This window comes from Natator depressus, chromosome 3, assembly GCF_965152275.1.
Source record: "Natator depressus isolate rNatDep1 chromosome 3, rNatDep2.hap1, whole genome shotgun sequence".
In the NCBI taxonomy this organism is placed as follows: domain Eukaryota; kingdom Metazoa; phylum Chordata; order Testudines; family Cheloniidae; genus Natator; species Natator depressus.
The window spans coordinates 70,120,378-70,139,290 of NC_134236.1; the positions used below are offsets into that span (position 1 = coordinate 70,120,378).

At 39.7% G+C, this 18,913-nt stretch overlaps 2 protein-coding genes across 7 annotated transcripts in view; one reads left to right on the forward strand and one right to left on the reverse strand.

The window, feature by feature from the left end:
• ANKRD6 (ankyrin repeat domain 6) overlaps positions 1-18,913 on the forward strand; it is a 157,997-nt gene that overhangs the window by 114,367 nt on the left and 24,717 nt on the right. For 3 of the 6 annotated variants that reach the window (XM_074948105.1, XM_074948109.1, XM_074948106.1), the window contains one exon: positions 11,632-11,730. In XM_074948105.1, coding sequence (XP_074804206.1) covers positions 11,632-11,730 — 99 coding nt within the window. Of the gene's footprint in view, positions 1-11,631; positions 11,731-14,712; positions 15,019-18,913 lie in introns of those variants that run through there. The other 3 variants (XM_074948104.1, XM_074948107.1, XM_074948108.1) reach the window with 1 other exon arrangement.
• The window catches only part of LYRM2 (LYR motif containing 2), a 126,645-nt gene that overhangs the window by 73,678 nt on the left and 34,054 nt on the right, over positions 1-18,913 (reverse strand). The gene's annotated exons all lie outside the window — the stretch shown is intronic.

The window sequence follows — 18,913 nt, forward strand, 5'->3', positions numbered from 1 at the left end:
AGGGTTAAGCATCCCACTAAATAAATAACCCTCAAAAGACATGTGAGGAGGTAATGTTTGTGTTTTTGTGTATTTACATATATATGAGTAGGGTCCGACAATGTAATCAACAGTCCCTGTATATGCTGTAATTCTGATAATTCAGAGGTCAAAAGAACATCCTATCATTTAAATGAATTGTAAACACGGGATATCTCAGTATTCATCTCTCTTTGAAATGTATAGCAAACAGGGTGGATATAATCAATTTTTTTTATTTAAATTGGATTTTTTTATTTAAATTGGTTTTTTTCATAAAAATGCTTTTTGAGGAAAAAACCTATCTAAAGATAGTTTTAATTGAGATACATTATAGCTCAAAGATATCTCATTATGGAATAGGGATTATAAATTCTAATTCCATAGTATGAGACAATATATTCATGTAATGTTTAAAAAAAATTTTGTAAATGAGTTCCAATAGTTCATGGATTAGGGACCCAATCTGATGGGGTTCCAGGGGCTTCTGTATAGATTATTTAAGTTCATCTTTCTATCTACCCAATGGGACTCAGTGCTCAGTCTAGAAGATACCATGAGAGATGCTTAGTTTTGCAGTTCTTAAAGTGTGGATTTGTGTTTCCAGAGATAACATGCTTGTTAAGAGCAAAAATGTTGTTCAATAAATAAATAAATAAATAAATAATATATAGAGGTGAGAAATAACAGACCTCAAACCTATTGTTCCTCTGCAAATTTGTGTACACAAAGTCAATCCCTTATCTCTTTCTAAAAGTGCAAAGTTTCAAAAAGTTCAATGAATGGAAGATTGTTGGGGGCGGAATAGATCTGGACAAGCAGAACAAGTCTGGAGATAAATGTGAGAAGTGAGGGACAGGCAGTAGAAACAAAAGGGAAACTGTTTGAGCAGCATATTCCAGAAGTCTTGAGGTCTTTCTGAGTGTAGCCTTCATTGATTTGAGATCTACCATACCATCCTCTCACTAGAAGGGAAAACCTATAATGGCAGCAGGCTGTAAAAGAGACCCAATTTGGGAATATTTTAATGAAGTTCCTCTACCTGGGGATAAGACAGGCATGCGTGCAAAATGCAAACAGTGCAGCAAAGAAATGCAAGGCCTGGTTGCCCAAATAAAACAACATCATGAGAAGTGTTCCTTCTCAGGAGGAAGCTGCCTTGAAGATGATGAAAGGAATGTGTCAGAATATGCAGGATCTTCAGGTTGGTAAACTTTTTTATTTCATAATTCTTTCTTAAGGACTGCCTGTCTTCCTTCTGGGCTATTCTTGAATTCTCATGTTTGAGCAACAAATATAGTTGTTACTCTATGGCACTATCTGTTTAGATGCAGTTGTGATAAAAAATAAATAGCTGAAATAAGCAGATCTTCCTTTTACAATTTCACCTTTAAAGTAGTACTGAGTGTCAGTGAATGCAATGAGTAATACTAAATGAGCAGTATGGTATTAATAAATAACTGCATTGACTTATTTTGTTTAGGAGAATCCATCCTCAACATACAATTCTGAAGACTATCCACCTTCAAGATGACCATCGTTTTCTATAGTTTCAGAGTTATCTGCCAATGATAGTGTTTCAGTCACATCATGTATGTCAAATAGCCACACTGTATCACCTGTAGCAAAAAGAAAAAAAAACTCCATCATTCAGAAACAACCATAGATAAGTTTGTGATAAGAACCAGCAGATGACAAAAAAAGGTAATTGATGAAAAAATTGCCCGGTTTGTTTATGGAACAAACTCTCCTTTCCATTTGATTGAGAACCCACACTTCATTAACATGGTTCAGTCATTAAGACCAGGATACAGTCACCCAATGGAACAGATGTCTCAGGCAAATTGCTGGATAAAGTGTATGAAAGAGAAATTGAGCAGTGTTGCAAAAGGTCTAGAGGGTGAAATTGTAAACCTGAGTCTTGATGGGTGGAGCAGTGTCCACAACGATCCTGTTGTATGTGCTTGTGTGACAACAGAAGAAGGGAATGTCTTCCTTACAGAAGCAATTGATAGATCAGGAAATGCACACACAGCAGAGCACTTACAAGAAGTAGCAGTAAAAGCTATAACAAACTGTGAAAAAAAGTTCAAATGTCCAGTACGCAGCTTGGTCAGACAATGCTGCAAATGTATCCAAGATGTGAAGAAATTATTTAGAAGAGAGTGAAGACATTGCCAAGCTAATAACATACTGTTGCAGTGCTCATTTGATGCACCTCCTAGCCAAAGACTTCAGTGTTTCAGAAATAAAGGCTAATGTTGTTGAAATTGCAAAATACTTCCATAACAACCACTTTTCAGCAGCTGCTCTGAAAAAAGTGGGAGGAACCAAGCTAACTCTCCCACAAGACGTGCGATGGAACTCAGCAGTGGACTGTTTTGAGCACTATATCAAGAACTGGCCTAATCTGATGACAGTTTGTGAACAAAATCGTGAAAAAATAGATGGCACTGTCACAGCCAGGGTTCTCAACATTGGGCTTAAGAGACATGTTGAACACATGCTGAGTACCCTGAAGCCTATTTCTGTCGCCTTGAACAAAATGCAGGGAAATAGCTGTTTTATTGCTGACGCTGTTGAAGTTTGGAAGGCACTGAGTGAGATCTAAAAAGAGAAATATGCAATGACAGAGTTAAATTACAAGCATTTAAAAAACGAATGGGACGAGCACTATCTCTAGCTCATTTTCTTGCAAATACTCTCAATACTCAGTAACAGGGTCAAACCTTAACTGCTGAAGACAAGGAGTTGGCTATGACATGGACATCCAGCAATCATCCCTCCATAATGCCAACTATAATAAACTTCAGAGCTAAGGGTGAACCATTCAAGAAATCTATGTTTGCTGATGATGTTTTAAAGAAAGTCACACCAGTGACCTGGTGGAAGTCACTTAAGCACTTGGATTCAGAGACTGTTGAAGTGATAATCTCACTTTTAACAGCAGTAGCTTCTTCTGCCGGTGTAAAAAGAATATTTTCTTCCTTTGGACGAATTCATTCCAAATTGAGAAATCGTTTGGGACCTGAAAAAGCAGGAATGCTTCTTTTTCTTTTCCAGATTATGAAGAAACAGGAAAATGAAGGTGAAGATGACCGAGTTAGCTGCAGAAGTCAATATTTTAAGTTTCTCATGTTGACCTGGCTGACATAGTCGATTTAATTTTTTTAAAAAATATTTCATTTAACTATTTGTTAAAAACAGTTTGAACAAAAACAAACCTGATTTTAAAAACTTGAATGTTTAACTAAATTCAAGAATTCATATGCTTGTTTTGTTAAAATATTATATGTTTGTTATTGAAGAAAAAAAATCCAGAATACATAACGTTGTTGTTTTAGTTAAATAAAACAATTTAAATGTCTGTCTGATGATGTTCTCTTCTAATACAGCGTGGCAAGAAAATCCTCCAAATATTAATGATTAACCTGTTGAATTGGAGATAGTTCACGTCCAGATGACTTCATAAATATCTGCTTCAATTACCTTTGGTAAATGAAATAACCAAAGAATCATTCATTTTCTGATATAGCTGTAAAACTAATCTGAAAAGTTTTCAAAGTTAAAAAATGTATAGTGTGTACCTTCTAAAAATGAAACCTACATCTATCTCTGAGTTGTGAAGAATATGTATTAAGGTTATAACAACCAACAAGAATGCACTTTCATGTAGAAATCCATGATTAAATCGAGTCTCCCTGACTAATGAGTTAAATCATGATTTAAATCAATTTGATTTAAATCAAATCCACCGTGATAGCAAATAATCTGTGAATGGTGGAGGAACAAGCAAATTGCCTTATGTTAATTCTGTAGCTAAAAAATGGAGATGGACTTCCTTCAAAGTCATGCTAATTACCTTTTCAACTCCCAACTTTTCAAAAGACATGACATTGTATAAAAGATCCTTGGGTCCTGATTCTGTCATCTCAGATCTGCTTAGGCTTCATCAGGGTAGTTTTGAGTCACAAGACTGAGGTCCCAGTTATGCTGGTACACCCTGAATATGATATTTGGACATTGGACTATAACCTATGAACTATTGCTAAAAGAACTCTTTGTAACTACAAAGCTCACCATCTCTGCTATGAATCTGAATCTTAAGAATTGAATTCATGTCTCTATGTATATTGGTCTTTTAACCATACTCTCTCTTTTGTTTTTTAATAAATTTTAGTTTAGTTAATAAGAATTGGCTATAGCGTGTATTTGAGTAAGATCTGAAACATTCATTAACCTGGGAGGTAATGTGTCCAATCCTTTGGGATTAGTAGAACCTTTTCTTTTATATGATGAAATAAGATTTTCAGAAATCATCATATTTGACGTTGGTACCTGGATGGAAGTCTGAGACTGGATTACTTTAAGGGAACTGTGTTGTTTGGACTTCTGAGTAACCAGTGAGGTAATACAGAAGCTGTTTTATGCTGACTTGGTAAATCTAAGTATTGGAATATCCACCAGCTTTTTGGAAATTGTCTGCCCTATTCTTTGCAGTTCACCCTAATTGAGTGACCACAGCTGGCTCCTCACTAGGACCCTGGTTACAAATGCTTTTTTGTTGTTGTCATTCTCTGTTTGATAAAACATCACAGGAGAAATCTGCTAAACCTAATAATCATTCTGTTAAAATGAGGAAGACTCACCCAAGAGGCAATTGCAGGAGGTAAGCACAGTGAGGGCTTGTCTTCACTACGGGGAGATTGACGCTGCAGCCGGAGTAGATTTAGCGGGTCAACCGGAGAGTGCTCTGCCATCGATTTAGTGGGTCTTGACTAGACCGGCTAAATCGACCTTTGCTGCATCGATTGCAGCAGCATCTATCTCCCAGTGGTGAAGACAAGCCCCGAGAAGAGTAAGGTAAGTCAACCGGAGAGTGTCTCCTGTCGATGCAGTGCAGTGAAGACACTGGGGTAAGTCGACCTAAGCTATATCGACTCCAGCTACATTAAGCAGATCTCTGGAGTAGCGTAACTTAGATTGACTTACCCTGGTAATGAAGACAAGCCCTGATACAAAGCAGGACAGTGTTTGCTTTGGCGCTTATCACAATGTAATGTGTGTAGTTTGATACTGGGATTCACTGGGACTGCAGAACATGTTCCAGATGGTCTCATTGAACTTAATAGTGAGAATAAATGTGACAAAGGAAAAATCTGTGTAGTATTAAACACATTTGTGTAATTTATCTGTTTACCGAAACCAGATTGACGAGAGGCAGTGCTAGCATAGTGCAGTCTATTTTGACATAGTCACTCCAGTATCATGGGTTTATAAAGTATATTTTTCAGGGTAAAACAGAGCATAGCTTTTCTGCAGATCGTAAAGTTAAAATCATATCTATAAAATTGAATTGCATAATGGAATGGTTATAATCATTTTGCTTTGTAGCTAACTCACTGATTTTTTTTTTAAAATCCTGGAACTCGTTGCATTATGGCTAGTCTGTCATTGGTGACACTTCATATAGTATGATAGACATAGAGCTGTCAACAAGGTTTCATCTTGAGCACACATTATTAACAGATCTTGAAAATAATCCTCTATTATTAAGCTAGAAAGGTACCAAAATAAAATAAAAATCAGTACTTTTAGGAATTATTTGGTCAATAAACTAGCAGCTAAGGAGGATTTACATGACTGAGGCAACAATTCACATTTGAATAAAAGTTCCTACACACATATAACAAACCATTTTATTGGCTTATTAATCTAAGTTGTTAAAGTCCCCAGTTCATATCTGCATCGTAGACCATGACAACTCCAAAGTTTATCAAGCCAGCATTAGTAATCGGATTTGAAATTATCTATCTATCTATCATATTAAATATTTGTGAGCTGTTTAAAAACTATTAGGTCAGTGATCTGCATATTAAAAAGCCTGTGTCTGTTTTCACAATCACCTCCATGACCAAGCCTTCCTTGCAGTGAGCCGCTGTGAAAGCCTGTTGTTAGCTTGTATTTCCACCTTCACTAGCACCCATATATGCCTTCACACAAGACCTTCTCTGGTGTCATGGTGGAGGATGGCAAATGATGCTGCGGGAGGAAAGACACACTACTTTCAAAAGGGAGACTCATCTTCTTACCCCTCTCTCCCCAAGCACTGTGGGTAGAGTGCACCCTTTTAAAAAGAAAAAAATACAAATTTGAGCCAAGTGAGATTGTGTTGTCAGTACCCCCCATTACAGCTGGCACTCTAGTGCCACCATTCTGACATGGAATTGTAGAAGACCAGAACAGAACCATGCAAGCACAGCTCTATTGCTGCCAGGGTCTGCAGACATGGCATTAACTTTTTATCCAGTGAATAGGGCTGGATAACTCTCTCCCCAAAGTCTGTCAGCCCTGCTACTTGTGTTAGCCAGAGAGGGGCTGCTGGAGAGTGACTCCCAAGCTCTCTCCCACACTGAGTTTGCTGAGAGTTTTTTTTCCACATAGCCCCAGACGCTGCTGGCCTAAGGAGCATGAGCTTGATCTCTGGACCTAAACTCAGTTTTCTTAGTTCTCCAGGTTGTACCATTGCTAGATCTCCCAACTCCCTTCTGCACCTCCAGTTTTAATGCCATTGAGTATAAAAAGGAGATGCAGTTTCCAACTTTTACAGTTTTTATCATGAGACACATGATATCTGGTATTTTTCTTAAAACTTTGGGCACTGAAGTCATATGGAAACACTAGAATTTCTGCTTTCATTAAAAAAAATGTTTCTAGCCCTCAAAGTTGCAGAGATAAGCTTGGAAACATGAACCCTAAAAGTTGAAAAGCCATCATGCAAATAAAAAGAACTCCAAATTTATTATTTGTAAACCTTACGAATTTTAAACTAATCTCTGGAGTTTTTGGGGCCTCGTTCATGATATTCAAATGTTAGGGGTTGCCGGTACTGGAAATGAAATGCACAAAGTTATGTGGTATGTATTGTACCTTAGTGACACAGATGAACCAAAGCAAGGACATAGAATCAGAGAATCATAGACTTTAAGGTCAGAAGGGACCATTATGATCATCTAATCTGACCTGCACAACGCAGGCCAAAGAATCTCACCCACTCACCCTTGTAACAAACCCCTAACCTATGTCTGAGCTACTGAAGTCCTCAAATCGTGGTTTAAAGACTTCAAGGTGCAGAGAATCCTCCAGCAAGTGACCCATGCCCCACGCTGCAAAGGAAGGCAAAAAACTCCCAGGGCCTCTGCCAATGTGCCCTGGAGGAAAATTCCTTCCCAATCCCAAATATGGCAATCAGCTAAACCCTGAGCATGTGGGCAAGACTCATCAGCCAGACACCCAGGAAAGAATTCCGACATTTTAAGTTGCCCTGAAGTTGATTCCTTAGGCCTAGAGCATGAAGGACATGAGTATCTCCCAGCACTGGAACTAGCCTTCCCTATCAGGCACTGCAGGCCTACAACCAACCATAAGCGATTCTTTTGTTTCCTCTGATTTGCCAGCCCCACCTGCCTGGTGTCAAGCTGCTAGTTGGCTCCATGCCAGTTTTCCCATGTGTGCACCTCAGCTCCTGATCTGACCCCCTTACTCCTTAGTTGCAGCCTGACAAAGGAGTCAAGAACAGGTAGGCAAGGGGGGAGGTGAGGCAGGAATACAGACAGGGAGAAGAGGATGGGAGAGGTAACTGGTAGGGGAGACAGGGTAAATCAGGACTGCATATTCTGCATACTTCAGAAAAGCCCCAGGCAGACAGACATACTGTCCCCAAAGTTGTGATTTGTTCCACCTCCCAGCAGCCTGAAATCCCCTCTCCCTTTCCTGCATTGTCCACTTCCAAACAGTAAGAAACTAGCTAGTCCAAAGAGTTAAAAACCTGAGACCAAATACATTCCCAGTAAAGTCAATGGAGTTACACCAGGGAGGAATGTGGGCCCTAGGGATTACCTAGTATACTAAAGACTAGTATAATCTTTGGAGCCACTATATTTTATATGTCTGAGGTCATTGAATGATGCAGCACGTACCATAATATGTCACAGTACGTGTGCACAGTGGACAGTTTAACAATGGCATGCCCCCCCAATGTGAATTTCCTGAGTTGTATTTGTACGTTTCACAGGTCTTCAGATAACGCATAGGGGTATGTGTGTGCTGTGTGTGTGTGTGTGGGGGGGAGGGTACGCTGAGTGAGGAAAATGATCCAAGGGGTAAACATCTCGCATTAAAATAAATGCTTCATCTTCCTTTCAGAGTTTATTTTTAACAAAATATCTTTGGCTGCACCCCAGCATTGTTGCACTGGTTGGAGATGGTTATCGTATCAGGAAGTTCCCCCCCCCGAACATATTCACATAGTTAGCCCTGCTCTCTCCCTTGTGAGCTGGCTTCAAGCAGGCTTTTGTTCCACTCCATGCACAGACTACAATAAAATGTTATTGTGATGTATCAGTAGCTTACTGGGAAGTGAGACAACTGATTATGTGATTTATTTATTGTAATTAAGTAATGGAGAAAGAACCTATAAGCCTAAACTTGTTTGAATCCATATTCATAATCTAAGCATTCAATTCATGCCCCAGAATCATTTGTCAATCTGGCCTTTTTTTATGTTGCCTAGAGACTCTCTTATTCCTTTTGCTATTAAGTTACCTGAAACCGACACTAAGCTCTGGATCTCCTCCAAGCTGTAATAAAAGGAAATGTACTCCAGGCAGTTGGGCCAGCCATTACTTTACCTACAGTCTTAATAAAGGCCGTCTTTAGATCAGGTTGGACTTGTAAAAGCAGCAGGTTATTCATTGTTTAAACAAAGCTACAACTTTTTGTTTGTGGAGTTTTTAAATTTATGGCAGTGTTGTCACTGACTTTTTTTTTTGTGGCTGTTTTGTTTACTGAGTTTGCCTAAGCTCCTCAGGTGCTTTCAAAGGCAGACTGTGAAAGAAGAAATCAAGCTGTGTTCAAAGCTTCAGAGCCATGAAACCAAAATGTACTGGATGGGAATGAGCCATTCACTTTTATTTGGGGAAAAATACCAGAGAAAACATTTGCACTTTGAAATATTTGAGTTCTGGAGTGGGTATGAACTTTTCCTTCGTTTGAGTTTAAAAAGGGGAAATAACAATTAACTAGCACTCTCCACATCTTTGAAGTGCTGTATAATCATTAACTAATTAATTTGCGATTGGGTTCTCCGTCCAGCAGTTCTGTGGGAGAAGAAGGTTTCAACTTTTTTCATTACATGGAGGCTGTTTCCAAGGCCTTAACCACCTTCTTAGGAACATAGGAATTGTCATACCAGACCAGACCAATGGTGCATCTAGTAAAGTATCCTGCCTCCAAGCAATGTTTCAGTTACATGGAGTAACATTCCCATTGGAGAAGTTTCTTACTAACCCCAAGAATATACTTAGATTGTAAGATCCTTGAGGTAGGAACTCCCTTTTTGTTCTGTGTTTGTACAGAACCTAGCACAATTGGACTGTGGTCCATGACTAGGACTTGTAGGCATTACAGCAATACAAATAATAAATTATGATTAATCGTTGGCTTATTCCTTTCCAGTTACTGAAGGCCACCAGTAGTCACTCAGTGCTAGAAGTGTTCACTTCTTCTGTTGCTAGATTTACCAGTGCAGTTTAATCTGCTCAGTCACAGTAAAATAAACCTGATGGATTCCTGAAAAAAGAATATCCAGGCCAGGCTAAAACATCAGTTTGTACTTATTAACTACTGGTGGCTTTTGGGTTGAGGAATTGTGATTCTCAGTGGAAGAGTGGGTGGTCTAGTACATAATTGGGTTGTTAATTACTTGTCTTTTGGAATTGTGATGAAATAAAACATGTTGGACAGTCTTCCAACATTCTTGTTTTACAGTTCTTTAAGGTCTTTCACTTACTCCTCGCATTCCTGACACTAATTATTTTACTTACACACTCAATTCCTTTTATGCTGATATTTTCTAATTTAGTTTATTAGGGTTACAATCTTAGCAAACTTCCTTATTTTCAGGTTTCAGAGTAGCAGCCGTGTTAGTCTGTATTCGCAAAAAGAAAAGGAGTACTTGTGGCACCTTAGAGACTAACGAATTTATTTGAGCATAAGCGTGAGCTGTAACTCACAAAAGCTTATGCTCAAATAAATTCGTTAGTCTCTAAGGTGCCACAAGTACTCCTTTTCTTTTTCCTTATTTTCGTTCTTCTTTATTGTACTGATGAACCTATTAATGTATGATTACACTTTGAACCTTCTTTTAAAACACATATCCCAGTGCCTTCCTTAGGAGCAGCAGCTGCTCCCATTTTTTCTGTCGTGTTCTCATTTTAAAGTCTGTCAAATGATAATCCAGTTGGGTGCAATTAAAACTGAACAACGTTCCTCTCTTGTCATTTTAATGTAGACTTTTATTACCCACTTGCTGGGAAAAGCTATTTTCCTAATTAAAAAAATCTTATTTTAAAGTCAGCTCTTACTTTCCTTTTCTCCTATCCCCAGAAACTGTACATCATTTCTGCATCTTCCTAATTAAAACTTTCCTGTTCCGTGTAGCCATCAAGGGAACTGACCCCAGTTGAACTGTAGATTGGCTTCTGATGGATACTGTGTTAAACACTCATTATATGGGTTAGGGATTAGTAAGGTAGTAAAATAAGTGATATCTGAAAGACTGAGACATTTGTTCCTAGTTTATAGGCAGTAAGGGATTGGCTATCACATATGTTAACTCGAGTCACTTGTCGTGACTAGGGTTGCCACCCATCCGGTTTTCAATCAGGCAGTTCAGATTTCTGCTTGTATGTCCGGGTGCCATTGGACAAGCCACAATGTCCATTTTTTTAATCTGTGGCAACCCTAAGCAGAAGGAAGGAGGCAGTGTAGCAGCAGCAGCCATCCCTGCCTCCAGGACCAGGCTGCTTGTGTGGCTCGTGGCGGCACGTGGCATGCAGGGGTGGGGCCTTGGGGGAAGAGGTGGAGAAGGAGTGAGGCCTCGAGGGAAGAGGAAGGGCAGGGATGGGGCCTCAGGGGTCTAGTTACAGCCATTAGGAAGGTGGCAACACTAGATATGACATATCTGTCATTCTTTCAAAGGGGAGCTGCTGACATAAACATCAGTCTTCTAGTGCTTATTTCTTTTGCAAGACTTTACCACTGTCTTTATAATGATTTATAGCACATTTGCCATACCGTGTGTTTTTGGAAGGGTGTTTAAGGGGATGTGTTAGTAGTGGAATTGAAAGTCCTCAATGGTTGTCCAGTGGAAAAGACAGAAGCAAAAAACTGATTAAGTTCTACTGTAGAATTGTAATGCAGAGCTGGATCAGAGTTTGCAAGAAGCAAAAAAAAAAAAAAAAAAAAAAAAAAGTTTATTGTAGACTTATATTATTGCAACAAGGTGTTGTCTCAAGGCTGGTGCCAATAAATCCAAATGAAGCAGAAAGCAGGAGGGGAAGGAGGCAGTTGCAACACACACACACAATAAGGGAAGTCCTGTTATAAAATGAACATGTAAAGGTTTGTAGTAGTTTGCAGCTTTAAACAGTAGGCTTCCACAGAGGTGTGGACAGACCAATATGAAGAAAAGAAATGCCTGGCGTAAGTTTTAATGAACACTATGTATTAACCAGTGATCTACAAAAATCAGTATTTTCTCTTCATTCACAGCATGGCCGTACCCCTCTACATCTTGCTGCCTATAAGGGGCATCTCCGTGTTGTGCAGATTTTGCTGAAGGCAGGCTGTGACCTGGACATTCAGGATGATGTAAGTAGATGCAACCACTGTTCTACCAAGGGGCCTGCTCTTCCAATCAATGATTCACATTCTGAACAGAGCTAGAGTTTTGCTTCTTAAAGGTGGGGATGAAATTAGAACAGAATCAGTCTCCCACCTGTTCTAACTTTGAAGCATAACAAGTAAAACTGTATCAGAGTCATAGTAAAATTTAGAGTTTTAGATGAGTAGCTTGGTCCTTACTTTCAAGCTGTAGCAAAGCATTAAAAGATGCCTTTCTACTCCAGGCCTGAGTGAGTAGCAATAGAGGATGTTGCTGCCATTTGGTACATACATGGAAATATGAGCTCATTTGTGCCACACGGGAGTCCCATTGAAACACTTTACGTGATATAATCTGCCAGAAATATTTGCAACAGAGAGGACTTCAAAAGGCAGAAGCTCTTCTCCAGAGAGCATAGGAAAATGAGCAATTGGCCGGAAGTACTGTACAGTACCACAGCAAATTGGCTACCAGTGTAATGCTTGCAGTATGAGTTATTCCCTGTGTCTCATAACCTGGGATGATAAATGAATAGTGTAAGTTATTTGTGATCATCCTTACAATTAGCAAATGATAGTTTTCAAAAAGTAAATCATTGGTATTTCTCAGTTTTTCTGTAAAAACAATGATAATGCTAGAGATGAATGCTAGGGAAAACGTTGCTTAGATGATGAGACATTGGAATTATCTGCATCATCAATTTAGGTGTCTCACTCTAACAAACAAGGAGTTAGGCTGAATTGTTTTTAACAGATTGAAATACATTTGTCCAGATTCATTGCTGACTCCCATTAACAGACTGTAATTTTGCCTCTAATTTCTTCTGTGGTGCTCCAACTCAGGATAGGAGTAATGACCCTGCTCCCAGGAGTCTTAACATTGTTACTTGTGTCTCTGACCCAAGAGGTCTATTCTACAAATGCTGCAGCGCTTTGATGAAGATGCTCTAAGCTGATGGGAGAGAGCTTTCCTATCAGTTTAGTTACTCCACCTCTATGAGAGGCGGTAGCTACATTGGTGAGGGAATCTCTCCCACTGACATAGTGCTATCTACAGGGTGCGGGGGAGGGCGGAATTTAACGTCAGCATAACTATGTTGCTCGGGGTGTGGATTTTTCATACCCCTAATCAATGTGGTTATACTGAAGTAAGTGTGTAGTGTAGACCTGACCTGAGTGATGTCCGCATAGTTGCACTATTTAGGTCACTATTTAGTGGTCAGCAAGGCCATGTGCTATGGTGCTTAGAATTCAGGACTAGGCATTAAGGGCCAGATTTTTAAAGGTGTTAGGTGCCTGAATATGCAGATAGGTACCTAGTGTGATTTTTTTCAAAAGCACCTAGGTGCCTAATTCCCGTTGGGTGCTTTTGAAACTCCCGCTACGCACCTATTTGAATCTTTAGGTGCCTAAATATCTTCAAAAATCTCACTATTAAACAGCTGGGTTCTATTTCCAGCTGTCACTGATAGTGAAACTTAGGATAGTCTCTGGGAGGCTTGTAACCTTGATTTTTCTGCAACCGCTCTTGTACTAAGGGAGTTGCTCTTGAGTCAGTAATTCCATTTCCTAACCTCTCATTGCTACAGTTTGCATCTCTGTAAAATAGGGCTAATACCTGCTATACGGATGTATAGGGAGGCTTGATTAATTCATATTTGTCAAGTGTTTTTAGATCCTCCCCATGAATGGTGATGTGCACAGTAAGTGCAGAGTATTGTTGTTATAACAAAATTACAGAAAGTATATAAGTACAGTCAGCTTTCCTGTAAGTAAAGTAACTACTCTGAGAATCCAAGTTATGCCAATTATTTGTTTACCAGGTGGGATTTTTTGGGGGGAAAAAAGAAAATGAACTATTTTCTCAGTGGGACTTGCATTTTTTTGAATGCTGTTATCACAAAATGTGTGCTATATGTACATCTAACATTGCATTCTGAAGAAACTGATAAAAGTAGGCATGCTGGGAAAATTGTAAATTGGAATTTATCATTACATCAGCCAAAGAGTGAGTCTTACTCCTCTGCAGATATATTCAGTTCATTCACTTTTCCTGTAACTTTCTCCAAGTCCTAGTTCACCACAGTGTGTTGCTGTACCAAGCACTGTAACTAATTTTAATAACAAACTAGAAATGTGGTTATGTTGTAAAGCCTATGTTCATAGAATTGAATTCCGTTTTTGGATCCCCTTATATTATACTGGATATCTCCTCTGGATATAACGAGAGCATCAAGAATTGTTGTACATTCTGAGAAGTGCCGTTTTGATTTGTTTCTGAGGGAAAAGAGGGAAGGAGAATAAAACTCCCAACTTGGGGATTGTCACAGGACTGCATGAGATGAAATGTGTTAGCTAAAATATGTCTGTTTTGCTTTCAAATGGTAAAAAAAAAAACCTCCTGCCTATAAATTCCTGTTGTACAATCCATATTTGCACACTTTTTACCTGCATCACACAGAGATGCTTCTATTGCTTTTCAGTCACTGTTACTGAGTGTCAGAAACTGAGGAAGAAACCCTTTATTCTGTTGGCATTGATGGATTTCAGCATCAAATATTGTCAATTAACATCCATTTCATTAATATTATTCATAAATATACAGTTGGGTCCAGATTTTTAAATTACACATGGGGGAAATAATCAGATAATTTATTTAAAAATATTTTTTAAAATGTCTAATTTTCCATTTTTATGCAGAATTATTGTGATTACATGTGCAAATTATCCTCCTGCAACTTTAAAAATCGGATCCATGTTCTATTTCATTTTTTAAAAAGACAGGGGTAATCCAATAACAAAATTTTAATTTTGAGTTGAATATCTATAGCTAATTCTTAAATGCAAGGACTAACTTTCCATCTGCCGCATGGCGAATAGAAGTGGATAATTCTAAATGTTGTGGAGAGATTAAAACACTAACTTCATGTTCTGCAGATGAAGTACTTTAAAACACTAAGAGACATGAGAATTAGTTGAAGAATGACCTCCAGTGGCCTGGAGTGGGATTATTATGAATTTCAACCTGTGGAAACCAGCTCTGTAGAGTATGCAACTCCAGGAACTAATTCTTTCCTTCTCCCTGCCAATCCTGAAAACTCTTACTGGAATGCTAATGCAAACTCTGATTGGTCAATGAGTATTCATACAGCACATACTTCAGAAATAGTCAAGGAGAAAGTTGCCTTGGTGAAAGGAATCAAGGAAGAAAAAGATGAGAAAAACCAGAGGAGAAAGGCTAGAAAGGAACCTAGAAGATCAGAAAGAGAGAAGGAGGTTAGAAATCTTGTGCATCAATCTTGCCTTGAGCTTCCCTCTGACATGGTTGCATGTAAAATCTTGGATTGGCAGTTTGGCATGTTAGAGTTCCTAAAATGGTGCATGGTTGCATGGCTGGGTTTCATTCTTGATGCTTTGCATAAAATTATCTACCCCTCGTTTGACATCCCACTGAAAGCTTTCTGACTATCTCAATGGAAAGTATGTCATTTTAAAAAAAAATGAAACTTTACTTCTGGGAGTCCCATGTGAAAATCTAAGTTGAAGAAACTAACACAAATGGGCCATAACCCAAAGTTTAAAATTATTTCAACCAAAATGTAAATATGCAAAGTGCCTTCTGTAGTTCCAATAACTGACTTTTTGATTTCCTTTAGTTATGTTTATACTTTCTTGCCTTGATCATTTCTGCTGGCCTTTTATCACTATTGTCCAAGAGTAATATGCTTATTATTGTGATTTCATGATGATTCTCTCTGTTTAGCAAGGGAGAAGAGAGTAGTAAGTTCACATCAAATGCTTGGAAGCCATGAATGGTTGATTCAACTACTTTAGAATATTGAAATATTCAGATGATATTCGGAGTACTGTACTCTTACTGATATAATTTTCCCTATTTTAAACCTTCCGATTTTAATTAGCAATATGCTAAAGAAACATTGCTGTTCACTCTTTGATTTCAAAGGTTAAAATTTTCCAAACTTAGCAGTTTTGTCTCAGGAGTGAAGATAATTATCTTTCTATTGATTTTTTTTTTTTTTAATTCAACACTCCAGGCGCAGGATATTTTGTTCACAACAAATAATTTGACCAACTTGGGCAGTGAATGGTGTAAACAGCAAGATAGAGTGGTGGGAGGAGGCAACAAGTGAGATTGGAAGGAGTATCCAATCTTTCACCCTTAAAGGAGATGATAGCATTGATGGAGGCAGTAAAGAAGAGAATGTGACTGTTGGGGTTCTGGTAGATAATGGAAGAAGTGAAGTGCCTTGATTAGATCATGCTGAAGCACCAGTGGGATTCACAAACTAGGTGAATTCACAAACCTCTCAGCATGCTGGCTGTTCTGAATCCCATTCTTAGGTGCCTAACTCTCCTCTTGCATTGTATAGGGAGCCTGGGTCCCAAACTCAAGGTTATGAATTCCACTAGGAGATGAGGCAGGGGTGATGGATTCTTCCTAAAAGCGAGAGGGGGCCATGAGGCCCCACCCCTCCATGGCCCTGCCCCTGCCCCTCCTCTTTCCCCTGAGACCCCATCCACCAGCTAAGCAGAAGCTGGGTCAGGGAGCCCAGGCCCCTCCACTTGCCCTGGGTGAAGGGGCCTGAGAGCAGCCCCTGGCCCGTTTCCCTGCTCCCAGGCCCCCATCCAGGGCACATGGAGGGTCCACAGCTGCCAGCGCAGCTCTTAGCCTGACCCGGCTCCGGCTTCTGACCTGGGGGCAAGGCCTCAGGAGCTGAAGAGTCACAGCCGGGCCATAGTAAGAGTCACCCGGGCAGCTTTGGGGAGCCGTGGACCCTCCACCTGCCCTGGGCGGGGGCCCAAGAAGTGGGGACATGGGCCAGCGGCTGCTTTCGGGCCCCCCCCATCCCGGGCAGGTGGAGGGTCCACAGCTGCCCAGGCTCCCTGTGCCTCTGACCCAAGCCAGGCTCCAGCTTCCAGCCTGGGCAGGGCCTCAGGGGGAAGAGGCGGAGCAGGGGGCTAGGCCCATCCGTCCACTTTCAAAAGTGGGAGGGCCATGGCCCCTTGGCCCCCCCGTTCTGGGGCCCCTACAGCAAGATGCCTAAAAGTTAGGCCATGTCTATGCAAAAGCAGCACAGCTATGATGTGTTATTGTAGCACTGTAATGTAGATGTTTCCTACGCTGTCAGAAGGGATTTCTCCATTGATGTAGTTAATCCACCTCTCTGAGAGGCAGTAGCTAGGTTAATGGAAGAATTGTTCCTCTGACCTACCTGCACCTACGGGTATAGGTTGACCGATGTCACACAGAGTGTGAAATTTTTCACAGCCCTGAGCAAGGTAGATAGGTCAATCTAATTTTTAGGTGTAGACCAGGCCTTAGCTGGTACAATGCTCAGTCCCCTTGTGAATCTAGCTCCTAAATGTTTCAGTTCAGGCAAATCTCCTCCATTATTGTGGTAAAGGTCGCACCTGTACAACAGCACTATAATTCTCTTTTTTTCATTTTTACTGATCTTGCAGTCTGCAAACTGCCCCTTGTAAGCAAGTCACTTACAAACAAGATCATAAAGTGTTTGCTTCAGATTTATACACTTAACTGATTGTCTACAAAATCAATATGCACTATAGGTATTGTTTTTCTAACAATTTCCAGAACAGTATCCTGTCACGCATTCTAGAATGCTCACTGTTAAAGGCAGGGCTCGGGCAAGTGCTCTTTGGAGACGAGATATTTTTTAATAAAAGAAAGAAATAGGCAATGTGAAAAATGTAAATGCAGAAAGAGAACTGTGAGTCAGTGATTACACTGCTTTGAAAGCTCAGACTCAGCACTTGCAGAGAGAAGCTGATGCACAAAATAAAAGCAACCAAACAAAAATTTTCAGTTGACCACATAAAGGCATCCTGATATTAGCTTTGTCCTAAAAGACAAAATAGTTTCACTAGAATTCTACAAATGGGGGGAAAGGCAAGTTAAAACAATATATGTAGTCAGTATAATATATATCTTTTAGGTGCTCTATAACTTAAGGAGAAAAGTCTTCTATAATATCAAGGGTCCTGCAAATGACTGAGAACCTTTGAGTAAAATTAGTCTCTTTGTGCCTTTGAGTAGAATATGATTAGGATCAAAGTGGTAACACAGTTTAATTCAAATCTGAGCACACGTGGCACTTACATTTCCGTGATCCAACCTTCAATCAGTGAGCACTCTATGTTTGGAGAATGCTCTCACTACCTGGAGACAATCTAAGCAAGCTGGCCCATGTTGCCTGGTGGCAGAGTGGGGTGCTTGGAGAATGGCTTGGTCCCAAGCTGGATCAGCTGCTGCAGCCGTGAAAAGTGAGCTTATCTGCTTTTCAGCTATTGGTTTCTTTTTAATTAAGGTGAAATGTTCACAGGAGTAGCTGTTATCTCCCACGAGCCAGTAAGTTAAATGTCTGTTTAATTAACTGCAATTACTTTAATTGGGTCAGAAGAGAAATAAGAAAAAATAATGTAACAACAAAAATGAATTGAGTTAGCACTATGAGAAGATCCTTATTTAAAGCTACAATGGGTCCACTCCATTCTTGTCTCCCATTTGAACTCTGTCACACAGAATGTTTCAGACCTTTAAGGCAAATGCTGTTTCACTATATACTTCACTGTATACTTTATTATCATGTCTTTCACAGTTTGGGCCTTGTAAATGTGTCATAGCAATAGTAAATGATGAATTTCTTTCTACTTTAATGATAGAATAAACTGGTCTGTGCATCATTCATACTACTCAAGTTAATATTATGCTGCATTAGCAATATCGGTGGCAGCCTAGAATGCTGTGACATTGTTGGATCTTCTCACAGACTTCAAGGCCAGAAGGGACCATCATGATCATCTAGTCTGACCACCTGCACATTGCAGGCCACAGAACCTCACCCACCCACTCCTGAAATAGACTCATAACCTCTGGCTGAGTTACTGAAGTCCTCAAATCTTGACTTAAAGACCAAGTTACAGAGAATTCACCATTTACTCTAGTTCAAACCAGCAAGTGATCCGTTCCCCATGCTGCGGAGGAAGGCGAAAACCCCCAGGGTCTTTGCCAATCTGACCTTGGGAAAATTCCTTTCCGATCACAAATGTGGCAGTCAGTTAGACCCTGAACATGTGGTTACCGCATAATAATAGTTGTCAATAAATACATGACCCATACAATTGTAAT